At 46.8% G+C, this 21,973-nt stretch overlaps 1 protein-coding gene across 1 annotated transcript in view; it reads left to right on the plus strand.

The window, feature by feature from the left end:
• megf8 (multiple EGF like domains 8) overlaps nucleotides 1-21,973 on the plus strand; it is a 72,030-nt gene that overhangs the window by 17,572 nt on the left and 32,485 nt on the right. Inside the window, exons 10-18 of the mRNA XM_087142575.1 lie at nucleotides 1,380-1,523; nucleotides 2,237-2,444; nucleotides 2,587-2,665; nucleotides 3,841-4,021; nucleotides 4,911-5,080; nucleotides 5,592-5,810; nucleotides 18,431-18,637; nucleotides 20,660-20,911; nucleotides 21,733-21,842. Of these exons, the coding sequence (XP_086998701.1) occupies nucleotides 1,380-1,523; nucleotides 2,237-2,444; nucleotides 2,587-2,665; nucleotides 3,841-4,021; nucleotides 4,911-5,080; nucleotides 5,592-5,810; nucleotides 18,431-18,637; nucleotides 20,660-20,911; nucleotides 21,733-21,842 (1,570 nt within the window). The remainder of the gene's footprint in view (nucleotides 1-1,379; nucleotides 1,524-2,236; nucleotides 2,445-2,586; nucleotides 2,666-3,840; nucleotides 4,022-4,910; nucleotides 5,081-5,591; nucleotides 5,811-18,430; nucleotides 18,638-20,659; nucleotides 20,912-21,732; nucleotides 21,843-21,973) is intronic.

Here is a 21,973-nt window from a genome sequence, read left to right on the forward strand (position 1 = left end):
CATTTTGCAATAGCCTAGTGTTGTAATTTCGTGTGTGTGCATCCCTTGTCATGGACATTTTTCCATTTGTTGGCGTTACCTCAAACCTTCCAAGGTTAATGCTCACCTACATGCAGATAGGCAAAGCTCTGTACTGGGCAAAGTGAAAAATTTCATATTTTCATAGTGCGGTTTCATGCCGGAGAATTTGTGCATGTGCACACCCATAATTATGCAATCTAGCAATCTGTATACCTAGGGACCCCAATGGAAATCCTGTGTAATTGGCTTTCTTGGGTTATCCCAGAATGAATCAACCGTATCTTGTTTTCTTTGTGTACGATTGTTGCTTAGTTTGTTGATTTCTGAATAAAATAATCCTAATAATAATAACAGGGGTGCCCGATGGGCTTCCATGGCGATGCCGAGGAGCTTTTGGAAACTATAAGCCTATAGAGAGAAATACCGTGCCATGTCAACAACTCTCAGAAGTCGTTATTTGTGGCATTTGGTTGAACCCTAACCATTCCAAACCAGCCAGGGTTTGTTGGAATCTGTTGGGATGAGTACTGCACTGGTTTATGTGGGATTAGTTATACCACATATTAACAGAGTCCAACTGTTAATGTGGTGTTGAGATTTGCAGAGATGTGTAAGATTGCTAGTAAATCACCCTGGGGAGTTTAGGTTTACAGGATTAACCACTTCGGCCCGGGGCATTTTTCAACGTTGAGGATGCTGGGCCAGCATGACTATCATTTTTTCCGTTTTCAAAATCCTTCAACAATTCATCATTCCATTTAACAGTCGTTTATAGCCGCACGGAGTAATCTTCAGGCACTACTCTAAGTTGACAGGTGACCTTCATTGACGCCCGAATATTTCAGCCAGGCCTGCAGCCTTGTAAACAGAGCCCAGATTGTGCGGTGTTATACAACTGTCTTTTGTTCACGAACCTGGCTCAGTGCACTGCTGACCTCTTTTCAATAGGGGCCAGATTAGCATGCAGCGGTGCTGTGTGGCTCATCGCTGCGGTGGTGGAGAGCTTTTGTCCCCGGTGGTAATCCGCTTGCTCTAAATACTCCAAACCCTGGTATACGGTTTCAAAATAACGCTGGATTATCACCACTTTTGAGAGTGAAAAATGCCGGTCATGCCCAGCAGCCTGGTCTTTTGTTCGGAGTACGGTCTTTTGTTACTGGGCCCTGTTTCCTTTGTCCGAGTTCGGAGAGACCCCGGCCACACATATAAACCATACGGCTCCGATTTCGGAGTCCCCGGCTGGTAGTGGTTAAAATTTAGGAAGATAACTGGCCCATAGGCTCAGGCATTGCCCAGCTTTTCAGTGGCAAAGCCACTGTGCCTCTGGTTTACTAATCCTCATGTCTTGGGTGTTCCAGGTGGGAACGTCCACAGGCACTACTCGGATCCGGCCCAGCACCGCCCGCTGACCCATGAGAGATGCTACGACGATCGCGTTGAGCTCTTTCACCTGGGCTGCCACAAATGGACGGACTTTGATACCCTGGCCGAGGGATTCCAGTGTGAGTGTAGAGAAGAGAAACACATTTTAGTGAGGAGCAGCGTTTCAACAGTCAAGACGGTCACAGGACCAGGCATAAGATGAGACAAATGACCAGACGCAAGACCAGATACTGGACCAGATGAAAGGCCAGACACTAGACCAAGCACAAGACAATTCACACGACCATACCAGACACAAGACCAGACACTAGACCAGGGAAATGAAAATTCACAAAACGAGATGAATGACCGGGCACAAGACCAGTCACAAAACCAGTCACAAGACCAGTCATAAAACCAGGCACAAGCACCAGACCAGTCACAAGGCCAGGCATAAGACTGGACTGGTTCTATGCTGTCGTTGTCCTGGTAATTTCCTATTCACGAGATAGAATTCAGTCCTACATGTACATGTAGTGCAACTTTGGACTTTTAATGCCCACCAGAAAATCCTTCAGAGCCAAAGATCAGAAAGAGTGACAATAATACTAGACTTGATTTTGGATGTCAAAACTTATCTGTGATAAAAGAATCTACATGTACCTTCAGAAAAAAAAAATGAAAATAGGGTGAAAGGAAATGGTCGGTGCTCTTTGTCACAGAAATAACGTCTCGTGGACTGTTACACACGTTAAAGTTTCGATAGTCACTGTCAAAAGTCCATTACACCCCGATCCAACTCCCCAACACACAGTTTCATCAGAAGTCCTAAATTTTGTTAACCATTTTCCAGCCCCCGCTGAAACGGAGCACTTGCACGTCGTCACCAGAGGGCGCTTTGGCCACGCCGCAGCCGTCCGCGACAGCAGCACACTCTTGGTTGTGGGCGGGTACAGCGGGCTGGTGCACCGCGATCTGATCGCCGTGAAGATGCCGGGGACGGTCGCCCTCAATTCCAAGTCGGGCGGGTCCATTCTGGAGCAGTGCTCGGCGCATTCTACGTAAGTAGTTTTCACCCTCAAAGACTCCATCGTGTGCATTGCACCCACGGTCAAATATTTGATGCAGCTGTCTGCCCTGGAGCTCGTCCACATCTACGCCTGTAAGTTTGTTGATGTAATCTCTTTTCCGTTTTTGTCACAGCAAATCTGTTTGTCTCAGCGATCCCAACTGTGGATGGTGTAACGCCAACAGCAATTGCATCGGGCACTCGCAGCATAGCGTGAGTACATATTTGTGGTTGAGTTCAACAGATGCCTCCCATGTTGCTTGGTGTTGTATTTAGCAGTGAACACATGCCGAAGAGCACACTGTGTATTATGTTATTTCAGAGTTGTAGTCTAGACCAGTCACAAGACCAGTCACAAGACCAGTCACAAGACCAGTCGCAAGACCAGTCACAAGACCAGTCACAAGACCAGACACAAGACCAGACACAAGACCAGTCACAAGACCAGTCACAAGACCAGACACAAGACCAGACACAAGACCAGTCACAAGACCAGTCACAAGACCAGTCACAAGACCAGTCACAAGACCAGTTACAAGACCAGTCACAAGACCAGACACAAGACCAGACACAAGACCAGGTACAAGACCAATCACAAGACCAGACACAAGACCAGTCACAAGACCAGTCACAAGACCAGTCACAAGACCAGACACAAGACCAGACACAAGACCAGGTACAAGACCAGTCACAAGACCAGTCACAAGACCAGGTACAAGACCAGTCACAAGACCAGTCACAAGACCAGGTACAAGACCAGTCACAAGACCAGACACAAGACCAGTCACAAGGTCAGTCGCAAGACCAATCACAAGTAACAGGGTGATCAGTAATAAAGGAATGCTTTTGTTGCAGTTCATTTGAATAGCTTGTGACTTGAATTCAGACTGGAGATTTTGTGTTGGTCTTGTGAAGGTCTTAAGTGGTCTTGACTACGACACTGGTAATGTTACATTCGTCACATTTTTCTTTTTGGCATTGTTGCATTTATTCGTAGACAGACCCTACTTGAGGTCCAGCTTATTGCAGGCTTATGTTACATTTGTCAGCCAAGACGTTTCATATCGGGGTAATTCCAGAAATTGTGCCCCTGTCACATCCGACATATGATTTTGTAAGTTCAGAACACATTTTCTAATTTCCAAAAGTGATGAATTAATGCAAATCACCTGCCAAACAAATACTAATAGTTTGAAATCAATTCCGGTGAGATTTCCATGTCAAATGACAAAGGTCAGATGTAACAGGGACACAAAACTGTCACACTCTTGGACCTGATTTCTGGAACTACCCATAATGCTTCTAAATTTTTTTTGGGGGGGGAGTAGATTTTGAATAAAATACTGTTTATCTTATTACCTGTACTTCCAAATGTCTTTCAATTGCAGAACTGCACAGAGCCGCTGACCTTTGCCCCAGACACCTGTCCCAGTGTCTGTGACAGTCTGGTCACCTGCGAGGCCTGCATCGTCTGGGGGACAGGGGCCGTGACCTCTGACCCCACTGGTGCCAGGGTCAATGAGCAGTGCGGCTGGTGCGTCCAGGAGCAAGAGTGTTACCCACTGGGAGGTACTACTTACAATATTGAGAAGCATACATTTAGCCAAATTTCCCAAATGTTTTGCATAAATTTGCATATATTTTGCTCAATTTTGCATATTGCATATTTTGCGTGTTGATATTTGACAAATATGAACATAACACTGTAGACCAGGCATTCGAATAAATTTGTATAACTTTAACCTGTGCAGTCACAGAAATATTTTAATGAGTAAAGGTCTGTAGTCTTGATCTGACAAAGTTTGCATGGTTGAACTTCATGGCATCTTCCAAACTTGAAGTTCCCAAAAAGAATAGTTTACCTTGCTTTCAATTTAACATGCCCTGGTCATGAATAAAGATCTAGCTACTCAGAGCTGACAAAGTCTGAGAGATTGCTGTGCATTTGGGTCCATCGCAAGTCAACCAGTCCTAAGCCAGGTCACAAGCCTGTGACGGGAGCATTCCTTTGTCATTGCTCAACCCTAACCCATGCTTGGTCTGGTGACCAGACTCCGTGATGGACTTATTTTTATGTGGGATTTTGAAAATGTTTCCCTCGAGTCTGTCACGTGCCAGTTTTATAGCCTAACTGTGAAACCAGTGAACCCTACCAAAGGATTCCTTTGGTCATCGTCCCCTTTGTAACTTGTGGCGGATCTTTCAAAAGCACTTGTGACTGGCATTGTACAGAGACTTGTGATAGACTTTTATCACGATGCTGCCGTGTTTGTCTAGTTCCCCTTGGACCTATTAGCAATAGCAATACAACTTCATGTCTTGACGACAGGGAACAGACTTTTTCCTTCCAGCTTCAGCTTGATTGCTTTGCATGGAATGGTAGAAAAGTAAGATTGCTGACCCAACCTCAGCAGCATGTTCCAATGTTTCCCTTTTGTACACTGCTTCTGCCTTGCAGAGCCGGGCGGAGCCTGTGGGGACCAGTCATCGCACTCTGACCCCTCGGGTTGGTGGGGTATAAACGGCACCTTCTTGGCGGAGTTCTCCCAGTGCCGGCTGCAGGACACACCCCCGGGGATCACCTGGATTAAGTACCGTCACCCGCAGAACACCAGCCAGCCAGACGAGGTACGAGCCGGAAATCTATGAGAATTAAACATTCGCTGAATACAATCAGCCTCCGTCTTTATGATTTGGAAAAAACAGTTTGTGGGAAAAAATTCTTTGACACAGCTCCAGTGCCGGTGTTTGATGACACAAGCACTTTTAATACAGGCCCAGCGTTCAGGCTAGTGGCGCCACCGTGTAAACTTTCGTTTACAGTATCGGTAGATGCCGTCGTTGACACCATGATCAGACCCTCTTTGCCCCTCGATTAGACTTCTTTTGCACAGAATTTACAGAAAAATGAAATACTTTAATAGTTTTTCTCCTTAATCAGATACTGACGACATGCGTTTGTGGAAACCGAGTTGATTGTGCAGTGGGCAGGTATTTGCAGCGCGCGTGCACCCTGACATCAGTTCCAGAGACCAAAATCGTTTTCATGAAGTGTATGGACACGGCGCTCGCATTTCAGTTCGGTGAAAACGGGGATGATGTGGTTTCCTGATAACCACCGCTTGTTTCCGACTTCCAGGTGACGATCGTCGAGACGACCGACCAGAACTTCAATTTCTACTACGTCAGCATCCAGCAGGAGAAGCTGAACGGTGGGTCGTACATCGCGGAGTACAAGGGCTTTCTGCGACCCAATGGCGCGGTGCCTACAGGGGGCGCCCTCCTGCAGGTCTGGATGGGCAGCTCCAACGCCATCTCCACGCTCCACCTCAGCCGTGACAAGCGACCAGAAAATGCTGTGAGTTAAAGCATCTTTGTTATCACAAGGGAGTCTGTCATAAGACAGAGCTTTCCTCTAGCAACAGAATAATCACTTTTAAGCTGTGAAAATCCTTAGATATAACATCAATAATGTTAATGCTACATTTATATCCAACATAATACTACAGCGTACTTGATACGTGATCCATGGCTGGGTGTCTTAAAAGAGTTTGTTGTTGGGGAGAAAATTGGCTCTTAATTGTCGTAGTCTACTGCCTGCAACCGGCAGTGCGCCCTCACCCGCTCGACTCCTGCTGGTGAGGGCGCACTGCTGGTGATCACGAATTTAGTGAATGGAAGTAATGAGCCGCTTTCCAATACTCAACTTCGTCTCCGTCTTAAGCTTCGTCCCCAAAACCAATCCCCAATTGTGGGCCTGAAGCGTTTAAATCAAATTGGATTACTGTACGTTTTTGCTCTCTTGCATCTTATTTGATGTTTTGTGGCACTATTAGACTAATTAGTGCGCTTACAACTTCAAAGTCAGGTGGTAAAAAACAGTTGAAGCCTGAGACGGAGCCTAAGTTAAATATTGGAAAACGGCCATGGACTAAGAAATAATGCGTAGGTATTGGTAATCTGCCTAGGTGTGCAGGAGTAGACTCATCCCACTCTAGGTGGGCGGAGCATTTGCAGCTTTGGGCTGGAGTTCGACTCGTACAATCCTGGCTTCCAAAAATCGTCTTGCTTTTGTTGTGGCCAGAAGGACTGTCGCCTGTGAGCGCACAGTCAAGTCTGATTGGTTTTGGCAGTAAGTGGCCAAGTAAGGGACCTACAGTCCTGGACAAAATAATTCGAACACCTTGTGGGAAGCGCGGTGAAAAGATCCGCCTCTCCCCCATTCAATGTTGCGGTTATTTGTTGGACCAAAAGATTCGGCCCAACTTACCCAATGAGAAACAACATTGACAGGAGGGCGAGGGGGAGGCATGTTCCAATGAGATATTTCCAGGATTGTAGCGATTACACCGTCCCGGACATTAAGTCAAATTCACTGAACGGTGGAAGTGAGATTCCTGCAAGGGATACTTTTGATTGAACGCATACGATGTGATAATGAGATTACAATAATTTGACAGGCTGTGTCCTTGGCAATCTATCCGCCCTGAGCAGAAGTGCGCCCCCAATAGTCGAAAGACAGATGGTATTAAGTTTTCCGACCAGATTCTTGGCACGCGTTGTGCATGTACGCAGAGACCATATGTAAGCCAGCCCCGAGGGGTTGGTGGAAAGGTAATCTGAAAATGAGCAAAGTTATGCAAACATCAGTAATTGTTGCAAAACTGGACAGCGTCTTTAATCACTGGCTGCTCATCAAGGAATCTTTCATCATGTAATCAACACCTTCTTTCGCACTAACAAGTTATCGCTCAAACTTATAACCATTCAGAAGGTCTAAATAGTACATTCAATCCCAAAGAAATGAAACTCTAACTAATGGACGAAAGAAACATAATACACAAAATTTTCATACATGCATAGAAGTATGGCAAGAGCACAATTGTCAAATACTCATTTAGATCCTTAAACTATACTGTGTCTTTTCACCGGGCTGAGTTGCGCAAGTAAGTGAACCAAAATAAGAGTGAAGTCAATCCTATTAAATATGCACAAGAAAAATGTGTGTTCTTGGCCCTACTAGTTTTCACATGGTTTGGCACTTGCAGCTGCTGCCATATAAGCACATGGTCGAAGATAACCGACCTCTTATCTCAATCAGTGCCTGTGGTCACTACCCAGTGAACCACATGGGCACATCCTGTCTCCCCTACCCTCGCCCGAATACTAATGAGTTAGGGCTTGGTTCCAGGAATGCGTGACTCATCTCTGCTTGGACCATTTCCTGTCCAATGTAGGATAGCCACAGACACTGTACATATACTTGCAATATAAAATGCATGGTCCAACTCTACTGAGTTTCTCCAGAAAGTGACGAGAGCGGACACTCAATTCAACACTTTCAAAAGTTATGAACAAGTGGAAAAGTACTAAATTACACATTCGTCCACATCCTCTATGCACGTAAAGAAATACCTCTAAGTATGAGAAATCGCTCTTATCAACGTAATAATCTGGCAAGTGGCACTCAAAAGCCTGTCACTTTTCTAAGGTTATATAAACTCAATCAACATCTGGCATCTCCTACTGGAAACTTAAATAAACTTCCTCAAACTTTCCAAAACTGGAACCCAAATCCTTGTTTTTCCTGTTTCCCGTGAAACTATCATTTGGGAAGTTTCAGAAAACACAAATCAAAGTTAAACATTTCTCTAGTTGCTTTGCTTTCTTTTAAGCCAAATTTTAACTGAAATCACTGGGTTCAAGAAAGACAAAACAGTATCAATCCTACAATTACGTAAATACAACTAAGTCTAAAATATGAGATACATGTATAGTGAAAGGAAATGAACATACCTGAAAATGAGCAAAGTTATGCAAACATCAGTAATTGTTGCAAAACTGGACAGCGTCTTTAATCACTGGCTGCTCATCAAGGAATGCTTGAGACCGCCAAGGTGAACAAAGAGGGTGAAGTTCCATTTCCTGCTGGGTGCCTTAGCCAATCAGAAGGAAGTGACCATGGCAACTGGGTCACTGCCCAGCTGACCAACTGCACAGGCTAAAAGTGAGCATGTGCTAGCCACAAGAGCACAGGGAAAGTGCATGAGGCAAACATACGGGGAAAGACTATTTTTTTTTGTGGGGGGGGGAATTTCCTAAAACTTTCTCTCAGCTTTCGGAGGGGCCCTACATACTCCCCCGAAAAATTAAATGTTGTCCTCAACATTACAAAACAATCCGTAACAGAAACGTATGTCCAAAAAAAAACAAATGAGTGCTCATCACCTTATAGGACTTATGTGGAGTCGGAAGTGCGAACTATGGAGAATCTCTCCAACTATGAGCCAAAACATCTCTCCATAAGTTTACGGGCATAGTGCGATAACTGGAGTCATTCAAGGTGATCAGCCAATTTAAATTCCAAAAATCTGATCGAGAAGATCAAGTTAAAAAAAGAAAGTCGCACTTCCCTGCAAGACTTTGCATTTTTGTCCTGAGGAGACAAGCATCATTCAAATAGGTCACAATTACTACTGTTCTACTATTGTTCAGTTCAGCACACTCCAGGTGGGTTGAAGTACGGTAGAGACGTCACTGGATGCGATCCCTGTACATACTGCTGGAGAGGATACTGCGGTAGTGCAGGGTAGTATCCCATGGGTGGCACTGCATACATGGAAGGATATGGCTGTGGAAATGAACCATTCCCATAGGGCATTCTGTAGGGGTAAGGGGCTTGAGCAGAACCCATCTGCTGGTTGGGAACCTCAGGCGGAATGGGGGCGGGGACATGGTGTGGGGGCAGGGCATATTCACCGAAAACCTGTTCTGGGGTTTTCGCAGGGGGTTCCGACGCGAGCACTGGCAGTACTGCAGAAACGTGTTGACGAGGGACACCAAGTTGATCATAGGTGAGTGCATCCGGTGGCTGTCTGTTCCGGCTTGGGTACCTGGCTTCAGTCTCTGCTGTGGATACATCGCTTCCTTCAGGTGGGGCTTCATCTACAGGGGGTTCTGGGAGAGCTGCCACACCCGGCTGTTGTTCAGGCACCACGTTGAGTTCCAGGTCTGGAAGGGCCTGCATCTCCAGCTCCTGTTGGGGCTCTGCTGATGAAGGTTGGATGGATGTTGTAGGGTTTTCATGCCCCAATGTCTGGTGCCGATCAGTAATGATGTCCTCTTCTGGGGTGAACTGCTCCTGCAGTTGATGTGGCATCTGAAGATAGACCTCTTCATCGGAACTGCTGCCGTCTTGAGTTGGGCTGGGCGATTGGTGAGTTAGTCGTTTTGAGCGTCGTTGCTTCTTTGATTGAGCTGTAGGTTGTTCCCCGTGTGTTTCTGATGCAGGGAGGTGGTCACAGGAGAGGAGAAGGTTTCGATGAAGAACCCGTGTCCGCCCCAGTCCATTCTCAGGTTTGACCTCATACACAGGCATGTCGTCCTGCATCTGCCTGATGACAATGTGTATTTTCTCCTCCCAGTAGGCTCTCAGCTTTCCTGGACCACCGGTCTTATTCAGGTTTCTTACCAGCACTCGGTCTCCAGGCTGTAGGCTGACGCCATGTAGCTTTTTGTTGTACAGTTTCCGGTTGCGGAGCGCTGTCTTGGAGCTATGTCTGGAGGCTAGGGCGTATGCTTGCTCCATCTGGGCCTTCCATTTTGCAACATAGTCAGCATGGTTGGTAGCTGAGCCTTCTGTACTTGCTGGAAGGTTGAAGGAGATATCTATCGGAAGGCGGGGTGGTCTACCATACAAAAGATAGAAGGGTGAATACCCCGTAGCCTCGTTGCGGGTGCAATTGTATGCATGTACGACTTTATCAAGTGACGCCTTCCAGTTTGATTTCTGTTCTTCAGGTAGAGTTCGCAACTTGGACAGTAGGGTTCTGTTGAATCTCTCAACCTGTCCATTTCCCTGCGGATGATAGGGAGTTGTACGTGATTGTTCAATACCACACAGCTGCTGAAGTCGGTGGAACAGCTGGTTCTCGAACTCCCGGCCCTGGTCATGGTGCAACCTTCGAGGGAACCCGAACTTCAGGGCGAAGTCGTTGAAAATCTTCTCCGCAGCTGTTCTGCCAGACTTGTTGGTTGTGGCATAGGCCTGGGAAAATCGGGTGAAATGATCCACTACGACCAAAATATACTCGTATCCACCCCTACTGCGCTCCAAGTGCAAGAAGTCGATGGACACTAACTCAAATGGCTCTGTGGTAGTGATGCTCTGCATAGGGGCACGCGTTGGCTTGTTGGGTCGTCGCTGTTTCAGGCAGGGGCACTCTTGAGTGACGTAGTGTTCGATGTCTTTCTGCATATGGGGCCAGTAGAACCGATCTCGGGCAAGGCTGAGCACTCTGTCTGCTCCCAGGTGGCCCATTTCGTTATGTAGTTCCCGGTACACCCGCTGTCTGTGTTTCTGGGGGAGAACAAGTTGTCGCTGGGACCCTCGCTGCCGGTAGAGTCTTCCCTGTTTGAGATGTAATTTCTCCCACTCATGGAGAAGAGCTTTCGTCTCTGGATTTCTGCTTCTCTCATGCTTCTTGGGTCGTCGGTTGCGGCTGACATACTCCAGTACCGGTCCTATCCCAGGGTCTGCTCGCTGGTCAGCAGCCATCTCCTGATCTGTTACATCTTGGATTCCCTCACTGCTGGGGGGGATTGAGGAGGTGATTGCTGCTATCCATGAGAGTCCTGACTGCTGCGCTTTAACAGCCTTGATAGTGGCATCAATTGCCATTGGGGTTGTCTCCAGGGTGCAATCGGCCATGTACTTCTCGAAGTCGAGGGGTAATCGTGAGAGGGTGTCAGCATCGATATTGGATTTTCCTGGCTTATACTTTATGTCGAAGTTGAAGTCTGACAACTCCGCCACCCAACGATATCCCGTGGCGTTCAACCGGGCAGAGGTGAGGACATAGGTGAGCGGGTTGTTATCAGTGTAGACCGTGAACGACTTTGCGTAGTATAGGTAGTCACGGAATTTCTCGCATATCGCCCACTTCATGGCCAGGAATTCTAACTTGCCCGAGTGTAAGTTGTAGTTCTTCTCTGCCGGAGTGAGAGTTCGCGACCCATAACCGATGGTTCTGAGCTTTCCCTGTTGCCGCTGGTAGAGGATAGCTCCCAACCCCTCATTGGACGCATCTGTATGAAGGACAAAGGGGAGGGAGAAGTCAGGGTATGCCATCACAGGTGGATTGGTCAGCCGGTCAAGAATGGAGTTCAGAATTTGCTGGTGTTCGCTTGTCCAGGTGATTGGTTGCTTAGAGGGGACCTGTCCTGCACCTTGTTTGGCGGGCTTCACCTTGCCTCGTTGAGTGGTATGGCGTTGGGGTTTCTCTCGGTTGCCTGGGCTGATAGTGAGAAGGTCATACAGGGGTTTGGCTACCCGGGAGAAATCCTGTATATACCGTCTGTAATAACCAAGGAAACCAAGTAATTTCCTCAGCTCTCCTACAGTTCCTGGTACCTTGCCCTTCAAGGCTTGGACGGCGCTGATGTCAGCAGGGTCCATCTTGTGTCCTTCTGCAGAGACAACACGGCCAAGGTATCGGACCTCCCGCTGAAACAGGCGGCACTTACTGGGCTTCAGTTTGATTCCATGTTGTTGTAAGCGATGGAGTACCTTGCGGATGTTTTCCAAGTGGTCTTCAAAGGACGTACCATACACCAGTATGTCATCCAGGTAAATGACGGCTATTTCCCCTGTCAGACCCTCGAGGCACGTCTCCATACACCGTTGAAACACCGCTGGGGCGTTCGTGAGGCCAAAGGGTATTCTCAGCCACTCGTACAATCCCCATGGGGTCACAAAGGCTGTCATGGGTCTGCTGTTTTCTGCCATGAATCCCTGATGGTAGGCTTTACCCTGGTCAAGGGTGGAGAACCAAGAGTTCCCGCCTAAACCATCAAGGACGTCTTGGATCCTCGGAATGGGTTGCCGGTCCGGAATTGTCTTGTTGTTCAGCTCCCGGTAGTCAATACAGAGACGAAGACTGCCGTCCTTTTTTCTAACACAGACTATGGGAGAAGAATACGGAGAGGTAGACTTGGCGATCCACCCCCTGTTTATGAGATCTTGGAGGTACTCTTTCACCTCTTTGTAGAGGGGGCGGGGTACCGAAAGATAGGTCTTCTGGACGGGTTTGTCATCTTTGAGTTGGATGTTCATCTTGAGGTTAGTGATACACCCCATGTCACTGTCATCTTTGGCAAAGGCCCCAGCCTCTTCCTTCAGCATTTCTTCTGCTGCTTGTCTCTGCTCTTCAGACAGATGACTGAGGTCTACAGGCGGAGTCCACTCTGATGGCTTTTGGTGCTGTGGAACAGTCACTTTATTAACCCGCACCTGTGAGTTTTGGGAGGCTTCATGAGTCGGGGTACGTTCGTCAAAGCAGGGAAGAAGTGACCTGACCTGTTGCAGATCGCCAAGGATAGTTCGGCCTCTGATGAAGACGTCGTGTCCAGAGTGATTAGTCACTGGCACACGAATGTGTGAACAAGAACCAGCCTGTATTGTTACACAGCACTCTCCTACATCTGCTTCCTCTGGCCATGGCGTACTGATGTTGGGCTCGAATAGCACTGGGATGTCTTCGCTGACGGGTCCTGTCATAACCCGGCAAGCCACTGCTCTCGTTGTTCCCTTTGGAATCATTACACCTTTCTTTCCCACTCTGACTTGGCACAGGCTATCAGGACTATCATCATGAAGGAGACTAACCAGGGCCTTGATGGCTGCAGACTTCATCCTGGGAAACCCCGAGCGTAGGATGCCCCTGGTGTCGCCTTCATGCTCTTTCGTGAACTGTTCAATGACGTTGTACCCGATGATGGGTTCACACACATCTGGGGTTACAAGCATGGGTACTTGCAGCTTTGGGGTTGTCTGATTTCCCTCCTCCCTCAGCGAGAACCCAGCTTCGATCCAACCGTCAAATGGGATGGGGGTTGAATTTGCAGCTCTCACATCCAATGGGGTCTCGCCCAGCAACTGATGAAGGGGTCGTAAGGGGACGTGTGCGAAATGTTGTCGAAACCACGAACGGGGAAGAAGAGAGATCTGGGACCCTGTGTCCCAAAGTGCCTCTGTCCGCTGCCCATCAATGTAGCAGTGCACCATGCATCTGTTCCCGACTAGACGACTCACTTTCTTGTGTTGTCTCGGGGTGAGGTGTGCACATACTTGGGCTGTTACTCCTGTCCTCTGCTCCTCCATTGTGGTTTCTCTATGCTGGGACTTTGTCACTGGGGTGGTTACTGCTCGCCCCTCGGCGGTAACCCTTGGCCGTTTCCCGACTGGTTGCTGCAGTTCCGCATGTAGTGGTCAGGTGATCCACACTTGAAGCAGTGTCGACACTGGTCACCAACACCTTGTGTCTGGCATCCCTGGCAGCCCCACTTCCTGGGAGGGCCCCGGGGGCGGGTCGCTCTGCTGCTCGCTGCATTGGCGGACTGGTTGCCGCCTGCTTGCAGAGCTGTGACCAAGGCAGCAACCTGCTGCTTCAGCTCCTTCACGTCTTCAACTAGAGGGTTGGGCTTGGGGGTCTTGGTGGGTGCTGGTTCAGGTGTGTTCTGAGAGACGCTGCTGACTGTGACGGGTCGTGACCCGTTCATCTTCTGCTGAAGCTCTGCCTCATGACTGGCTGCTATGTTCAGCTTCTCTAGTAGCTCCTCGTCAGTGATGTTCTGGTCCTGGAGATACGGACGCATGTCGGTCCGTACCCCCTCACTGCGGAATCCTGTCTGGAGTGAGTGAAGGAACATCGCCCTCACCTGTTCCGCCTCATACTTTGGGCCTGCAGTCAATTCCTTAGAGACGAACCGGACCTTCTGTTGCAAATCCATGGCTCGGATCAGGAACTCCTGGGGACTTTCCTTGACATCTTGCCGGGCTCTCGACAGCTGGTAGTAAAGCTCGGTAGCATCCCTCTCCCCGTAGTGTGACCTTAGGATGCGACGCAAGTCAGCGAGGTTGAGCGAAGGTTTTCCCTCAAGGTAACTTCTCAGGCGTGACGCTGGGTTAATGGCCCTGATGACGGCCTCTACCACCTCTCTCTCTTTGTATTTTCTCGCCAACCCCGCCTCGATCTGATGCATTAGGGACAAAAAGGTTATTTTGTCCTTCTGCCCCGCGTCACCAATTTGCCCAAAGATTTTAAACTCCCTCCGGAACACCGGGCCAGCTGCTACCTCTGTCGATGAAGGGGCACACGTCTGGCTTGATACAGCTGCCTCCTCCTCCTGCGGTGTGCCTGATGGGGCCCCCTTCAGCACTGACAGTACTTTTTCAAGTACTGCAAGGCCCTCATCCTCCTGGCCCTCTACGTCGTCACTGCTGAGGTGCTTCCTCACTCGTCGGAGAAGGGCTGAGTTGGTCTTCCCATCTCCCTCCTCCAGGCCGAGTTCTGCATATACAGCCAGCAGGACATCCCTGGTCGCTGACTGCAGCCGCACATGAACATCGGCGTCCACCTCGTCCAGGGATGCCATCTCTCTCTTACAGGGGGGGGCACTGGTTGCTGGGAGATCGGGTCCGCTATGTCATTCGTGGTGCTGCCCTCTCCGCTGCATCACAGGTTCTGGTCACAGGACAGGCGCATGTCGTCTAGCTTGTCAGAGTTGCATAACAAACAGACGCACCTGTCCTGGCAAGGTCGCCAAATGTAAGCCAGCCCCGAGGGGTTGGTGGAAAGGTAATCTGAAAATGAGCAAAGTTATGCAAACATCAGTAATTGTTGCAAAACTGGACAGCGTCTTTAATCACTGGCTGCTCATCAAGGAATCTTTCATCATGTAATCAACACCTTCTTTCGCACTAACAAGTTATCGCTCAAACTTATAACCATTCAGAAGGTCTAAATAGTACATTCAATCCCAAAGAAATGAAACTCTAACTAATGGACGAAAGAAACATAATACACAAAATTTTCATACATGCATAGAAGTATGGCAAGAGCACAATTGTCAAATACTCATTTAGATCCTTAAACTATACTGTGTCTTTTCACCGGGCTGAGTTGCGCAAGTAAGTGAACCAAAATAAGAGTGAAGTCAATCCTATTAAATATGCACAAGAAAAATGTGTGTTCTTGGCCCTACTAGTTTTCACATGGTTTGGCACTTGCAGCTGCTGCCATATAAGCACATGGTCGAAGATAACCGACCTCTTATCTCAATCAGTGCCTGTGGTCACTACCCAGTGAACCACATGGGCACATCCTGTCTCCCCTACCCTCGCCCGAATACTAATGAGTTAGGGCTTGGTTCCAGGAATGCGTGACTCATCTCTGCTTGGACCATTTCCTGTCCAATGTAGGATAGCCACAGACACTGTACATATACTTGCAATATAAAATGCATGGTCCAACTCTACTGAGTTTCTCCAGAAAGTGACGAGAGCGGACACTCAATTCAACACTTTCAAAAGTTATGAACAAGTGGAAAAGTACTAAATTACACATTCGTCCACATCCTCTATGCACGTAAAGAAATACCTCTAAGTATGAGAAATCGCTCTTATCAACGTAATAATCTGGCAAGTGGCACTCAAAAGCCTGTCACTTTTCTAAGGTTATATAAACTCAATCAACATCTGGCATCTCCTACTGGAAACTTAAATAAACTTCCTCAAACTTTCCGAAACTGGAACCCAAATCCTTGTTTTTCCTGTTTCCCGTGAAACTATCATTTGGGAAGTTTCAGAAAACACAAATCAAAGTTAAACATTTCTCTAGTTGCTTTGCTTTCTTTTAAGCCAAATTTTAACTGAAATCACTGGGTTCAAGAAAGACAAAACAGTATCAATCCTACAATTACGTAAATACAACTAAGTCTAAAATATGAGATACATGTATAGTGAAAGGAAATGAACATACCTGAAAATGAGCAAAGTTATGCAAACATCAGTAATTGTTGCAAAACTGGACAGCGTCTTTAATCACTGGCTGCTCATCAAGGAATGCTTGAGACCGCCAAGGTGAACAAAGAGGGTGAAGTTCCATTTCCTGCTGGGTGCCTTAGCCAATCAGAAGGAAGTGACCATGGCAACTGGGTCACTGCCCAGCTGACCAACTGCACAGGCTAAAAGTGAGCATGTGCTAGCCACAAGAGCACAGGGAAAGTGCATGAGGCAAACATACGGGGAAAGACTATTTTTTTTTGTGGGGGGGGGAATTTCCTAAAACTTTCTCTCAGCTTTCGGAGGGGCCCTACACATAGATTCCGGAATAAATTCATTGCGCATACTCGGCATGCTCCATGTCAAACGCGCATTATACTCATGTGCCTATTCAAAAAAAAATCATAGCTTCACTTTTTGGATGTTTACACCCACACAAATACATGTAACTGTCTGGTTACTACTCTAATTAGACAGACAGCATGTACTGACGCCTGAGTATTTCAGCCAGGCCTGCCGCCTTGTTAAAAAGAGCCCAGATTGTGCAGTGTTATGTAACTTTCTTTTGTTTCCGAAATTGGCACAGTGCACTACTGGCATTTTTTCAAAAGGGGCCAGATTAGCGTGCAGCGATATTGTATCACTCATTGCTGGAGCGCTGGAGAGCTTCTGTCCCCGGTGGTAATCAGCTCGCCCTGAATCCCACAAACAGTGGTATAATCTCTCAAAATAAGGACGGATTTCCTCCGCTGTTGACAACTGAAAAAAGTGTTGGCAATTCCAGCAGCCTGGTCTTTTGTTTTGTTCTGAGTCTGGCTCGTTACAAGGCCGAGCTCTTTTGTCCGGTTTCGTCCGGAAATGTTATGCAGTTCAGATGTTAAGATTTCTGTTGGAAATCTGCTGGTACTGTCGGCAAGTGGCTCAGCCCTGTTTGAAATTGCAGTCCCCCTTTTTTCACTGGTTTCCAATAAGCCTTTTGCAAGTTCAGTTTGAATAAAATCTGGTTCACTGCGTCATCTGATTGCACATAAACATGACAATTTGAATTCCCCCAGACTACACTGTTGCTAGATACCGCGTGATTTGAGGCAAGCTTTTGCATAGCGACCACCATCTCTGGAATGGACTGGTTCCTTTATGCTGTTCTTATCCATTGAGAATAGTGTATTGTTGCAAGGCGTCTCTTATGTAACTAAGCAAAAGTTTGCCCCGAATCAACAGGTATACCAACATTGTCTTTATGAAGAATTTGAATTATGGTCACGTGAATAAAGCAACAAGGTTTAATTCAAATTTAACTCGCAACAGGTTCATTTTCAGGTTGGCTCACATTTGATGGCCTCTGTGAAATTGAGTCTCAAGTCGCCAGAACCACTTTGGAGTGAAATGGCCTTGAAAAGAACCTTGCACACTGGCGTTCAGTAGGAACGTTGGTTGCCAATGTTCATTGGAGCCAGATCGGGAATTTCCCAGTGTTCTTTTTTCCCATAGGGTTTTTTGCGGGATTTTTGCCCATCCCGTGATCTGTGTTTAATTAATGCCTCGATTATTTAAATGTTCACATGTGTATCATATATTAGTGGTTTGCATTTTTAAAATTGATGGTTGTCTCATTTGTCAATCTTACTTTTCGCTGTGAGTTTCTAACTATTTTATTAATTTGTAATGATCACACGGCCTCAATGGAAACCAGCTTTGTTAAACTGTTTCGGCATACCCGGGGTAATGAAATGGAATAAATAAATGGGAATAAAAATGTTTTTACACATATTATGGGAATGCAATTCTTGAGCTCCGATGGGGTAATTAAAGAATATGGATTTAAATCCAAATGAAAAGACAAAATTCCAGACTCCCACTTTGAAACATAGCAAAAGGGTCCATCCCATTTCAGAACGTTCAACACACGAGGGCGCTGTGACAGCTGCTGCCATGGAAAAAATGTTATCAAAGCCTTCTCATTCTGTTGCAAACTGAAATAAAATTAACAAGGAAAAAAAGCGCCTGATGACACAGTTTCACTGAGGAGGTCATATATCTGGGCTTTTTTTGTGGTCAGTAATGGACATTCTTTGGGTGAGTGGCTGATGACCGTTCGATCATTGCAGTCTAGTTTGTTATGCCTTCCCCAACAGGAGAAGGTGGCTTACTATGCGCTAGAGGAAGAAGAGTTCGTGAAGGCGATTCGGGAGGACGGATCGGCTATCTTCCCCAACACCTCGGCGGCGGCGGCGTACTACGTGCGCCAGGAAGAGCGGCAGGTGGTCACCCTGGACCATCCCCTGATCTCCGTCATGGACCTGAAGTGGAATGGGAACATGCCAACCAGCCAGATGTCGCAGGTACAAAAGCAGAGGTCAGGTTCCGAGCCACGACTCTTTTGTCGAACACGGATCATGATTTTGCCCGGTTAATACCCAGAACAATTTTTGGGCACAGGTTACCGGGGAAAAATTGGCCAGTGGTCGGCAGATAGTCGTCGCTCGAACTTGCCCAACGTTGCAATAAAGTTCCAAGATTGCTGCCAGTTGCTACTCCTGTGTATATCTTGAATACTGTATTTTCACTGGGGCAGAATGATCACAGACTGGGTGATAAAAATGCATATCACCCTGTTGGATACCACGTCATTGATATTACATTGTGATATCATAGACTGATAGACTAGTTTCCGCCTCAATGTCCATGACCACGATACAGAGACCGCTATCCAGACTATTTTTAGTTGTTAATAGCACACTCTGTTTAGTAGTAGGCAATATGATCGGCTGTTGGAGGGCTGCAATGAACAGGTGAAGTTCTTTTCAAGTTTGTTTCTGTGTATCCTCAAGTTCTTTAACAATTTCTGCTGAGCTTGAACAAACATGGAGATTCTCCTCTAAAAATTGTTTTTAAGACACAAAGATACTGCTTTTGACTGAGACATTCTCAACTTTAACTAATATGGCAATGCACTGAGACCACGTGCATCATATAACTTTGACAACAGTGGAAACTGGAGAGATGCTCATTGTTTACAATAAACATTTGAACACAAAATTGAAGACAGAGGGGACGGACAGCTTTGAGTCCCTTGGATATTAGAACATCATGGCCCATGCCACAGCAGACAATTCTTGACTACTGTGGTGTCGGATAAGCTGTAGGGAAAATTGGAGAGATGTAAGGCGAAGATGTTCAAAACGTCATACTGTGGAACGCCGCTATAACGAACACAACGGGGTCCACGGTAAATGTTCGGTACAGCAGTCATTTGGTATGGCAAAATTAACTGCCGAACATTTCGTTGCCATGTTGAATAGTGCCCTCTCTTGTCTATTAAACTGAAGTTCACCCACTTGTGATACTATGATTCGCTGTTTTTGTGATGTTTTGCCGTTGCATTCACGTTTGAGGGTTCTAGAAATGTATCTGTTATTTTTGTTTTTTATTAAATCTTGAGTTACAAAATTGATATTTAGTTTAACCTAAAAGTCGTGAAGCTACCGTTCAGGATCAATCTCTTATGCATGCTGTGGCATATCTCTGTTGACTTGGCAACTGCATAATGTTCGGTAGGTTTCGTGCACAAAATATTTGGAGCCAAGGACGATGTTCCGTACAGCCGAATGGTCGGTCTAGCAGTGTTTGGTATAGCGACATTCCACTGTACTCTACATCACAGCAGTCAGCAATTGTGTTTGACACATCTCTGTCTGGCTGATGTTTTTCACTCGATTCTCTAAGGGAAATTAAAAGGCAACAAAACGATCTTTGAGCATTGGTAGAATAGCAGCCCTTGCTTTATCCTGTGCACGGCGGGGGAGCGTGTAAGCCTGCTTTTGTACGCATGCTTGATATAGAGTGCTGGCTGACATGATGTCAAACAGTGAGTGTGACATGCAGTTATATCACCTTTCACATGATGATGCTGGGCCAGTGGAATAAGTATTCAAAACATAGTTATGACAGTAATAGACCGATTGCGCCCGCTAAGTCACGTGACCCATAGTGGGTATTAAATATCAGCAAACACGCGTTCACCAAAAGCAAAGTGTTTCGTAAGTATCATTTACCAAAAATAACACGGACGGTAGGTACCATACCCAGACTACAGATGTACTGAGTACTAAACCGTAACCTGGCTGTATAGTTTGTAAATAACACTTAAAACACACATTGCTATGGGGTTGATACCCATTATAGGTCATGTGATTTAGCAGGTGCAATCGGTCTATTGTTATACTGAACAGTGCCCTAGAATATGGACACTGGATGGTGCAATGCATGATGGAAGAGCTACATTGAGTTTGTAGTTTACTACTTGAGTTTGCCCCGAGTTTGCACTTGACCATTTCCTGGCTTTTATTTTTTATCACCTCAAGCCTTTTGAAAAGGAGTACCTGCAGCCGTTCTACTCTGGCAGCTGCGAGAGCTACGTCACCTGCTCGGGCTGCCTGACGGACGCGTCCTGCGGCTGGTGTCCGACCAGTAGGACGTGCGAGCTGCGCAGCCAGACGGCAGCGGCCGAGGACCACTGTGGGACGGTGACGGGTGCCATCACCCATCACCTGGTCACCAGCTGGGACCAGTGCATCGACTGCGGGCTGTACGTAGACTGCCTGTCCTGCACCGAGGTATGCCGATATTACCCAGCTTGGAGTACCTACAGTCTGGGCAAAGTGATGACCTCATTTCTGTATATATACATTTGCATCTGGGAACCAGACAAACGAAGTGGTCTCAGGTCCTGTGTACATGTGCAAGCTGAAAATGCTTTTCAACAGTGAAAGTGCAGGGGCCAGTCTATTTTAGTGTTGATAGCAGCCGGCGTTACGTGCGCATGATGGACATCGTGCATCATCATACATCATTTCCAGGAAAAAAAGTGAGGGTAAAAAACAATAACCGCATCGACGCACCACTTTTGGAGCCAGCTGCTGGCCAGAAACTGGAGACTTTTTTTGGGGGGGCGTAATGCGTCGACAAAGTCAACCTGCGAAAAATTGGAAGGCGCAGTCAGTAAATGAGTGGTTTGTTTTTCCTTGGTGAAAACAATGCAAATGTGCTTGCTTACATTTAATGACAGAGAACTCCTGGTCTGTGTCATTTCTGTGTTTTTACTTTCACAATGTATTTAGAGTTCATTTTTTCAGAATTTGTGCACCTTATTATGTTATGTGACAGAAATATGTGCATGCATTAAAAATGTTGGCGCCCAGGAGACATTAAAACTTCTCCCTGCATGGAACACGAGTTAGCTCTCTGCTAATTTCAATTTGCTGGAATAACTGGTTTATAAAACAAATATACCATAGTTTTTTTACCAGCCGGTCACGTTTGAGAACCACTTCAATCCCTGCTTGCTGAAAAATCAGAGGAGATGTCTTTTTGTCCTTACAGACTGAACTAGCATTAATTTCCGCTGACATTCCCGTTTATCGTTTTCTTTCCCTAGAATCCTTTATGCGAGTGGTTGATATCCGGGGACGACACCCGATGCCTCAGGCGAGGGCGCTTCTCGGACAGCATCACCGACCCGGGCCAGTGCACGCTCCCCTGCCACGAGTGAGTCAGGCCGAGTCTGAATTGGTTTGGCTGCGGATTTAAACTTGCCTGGAATGCTATTGCTCTGGCTGCCACCATGTCCCATAGAGCTGCATGCTTTTCTTAGCCGCAGCCAAGTAAATCGGAGACAG

This window comes from Acanthaster planci, linkage group LG10, assembly GCF_054643075.1.
Source record: "Acanthaster planci isolate LZ-2023a linkage group LG10, COTS_SCS, whole genome shotgun sequence".
Classification (NCBI taxonomy): domain Eukaryota; kingdom Metazoa; phylum Echinodermata; class Asteroidea; order Valvatida; family Acanthasteridae; genus Acanthaster; species Acanthaster planci.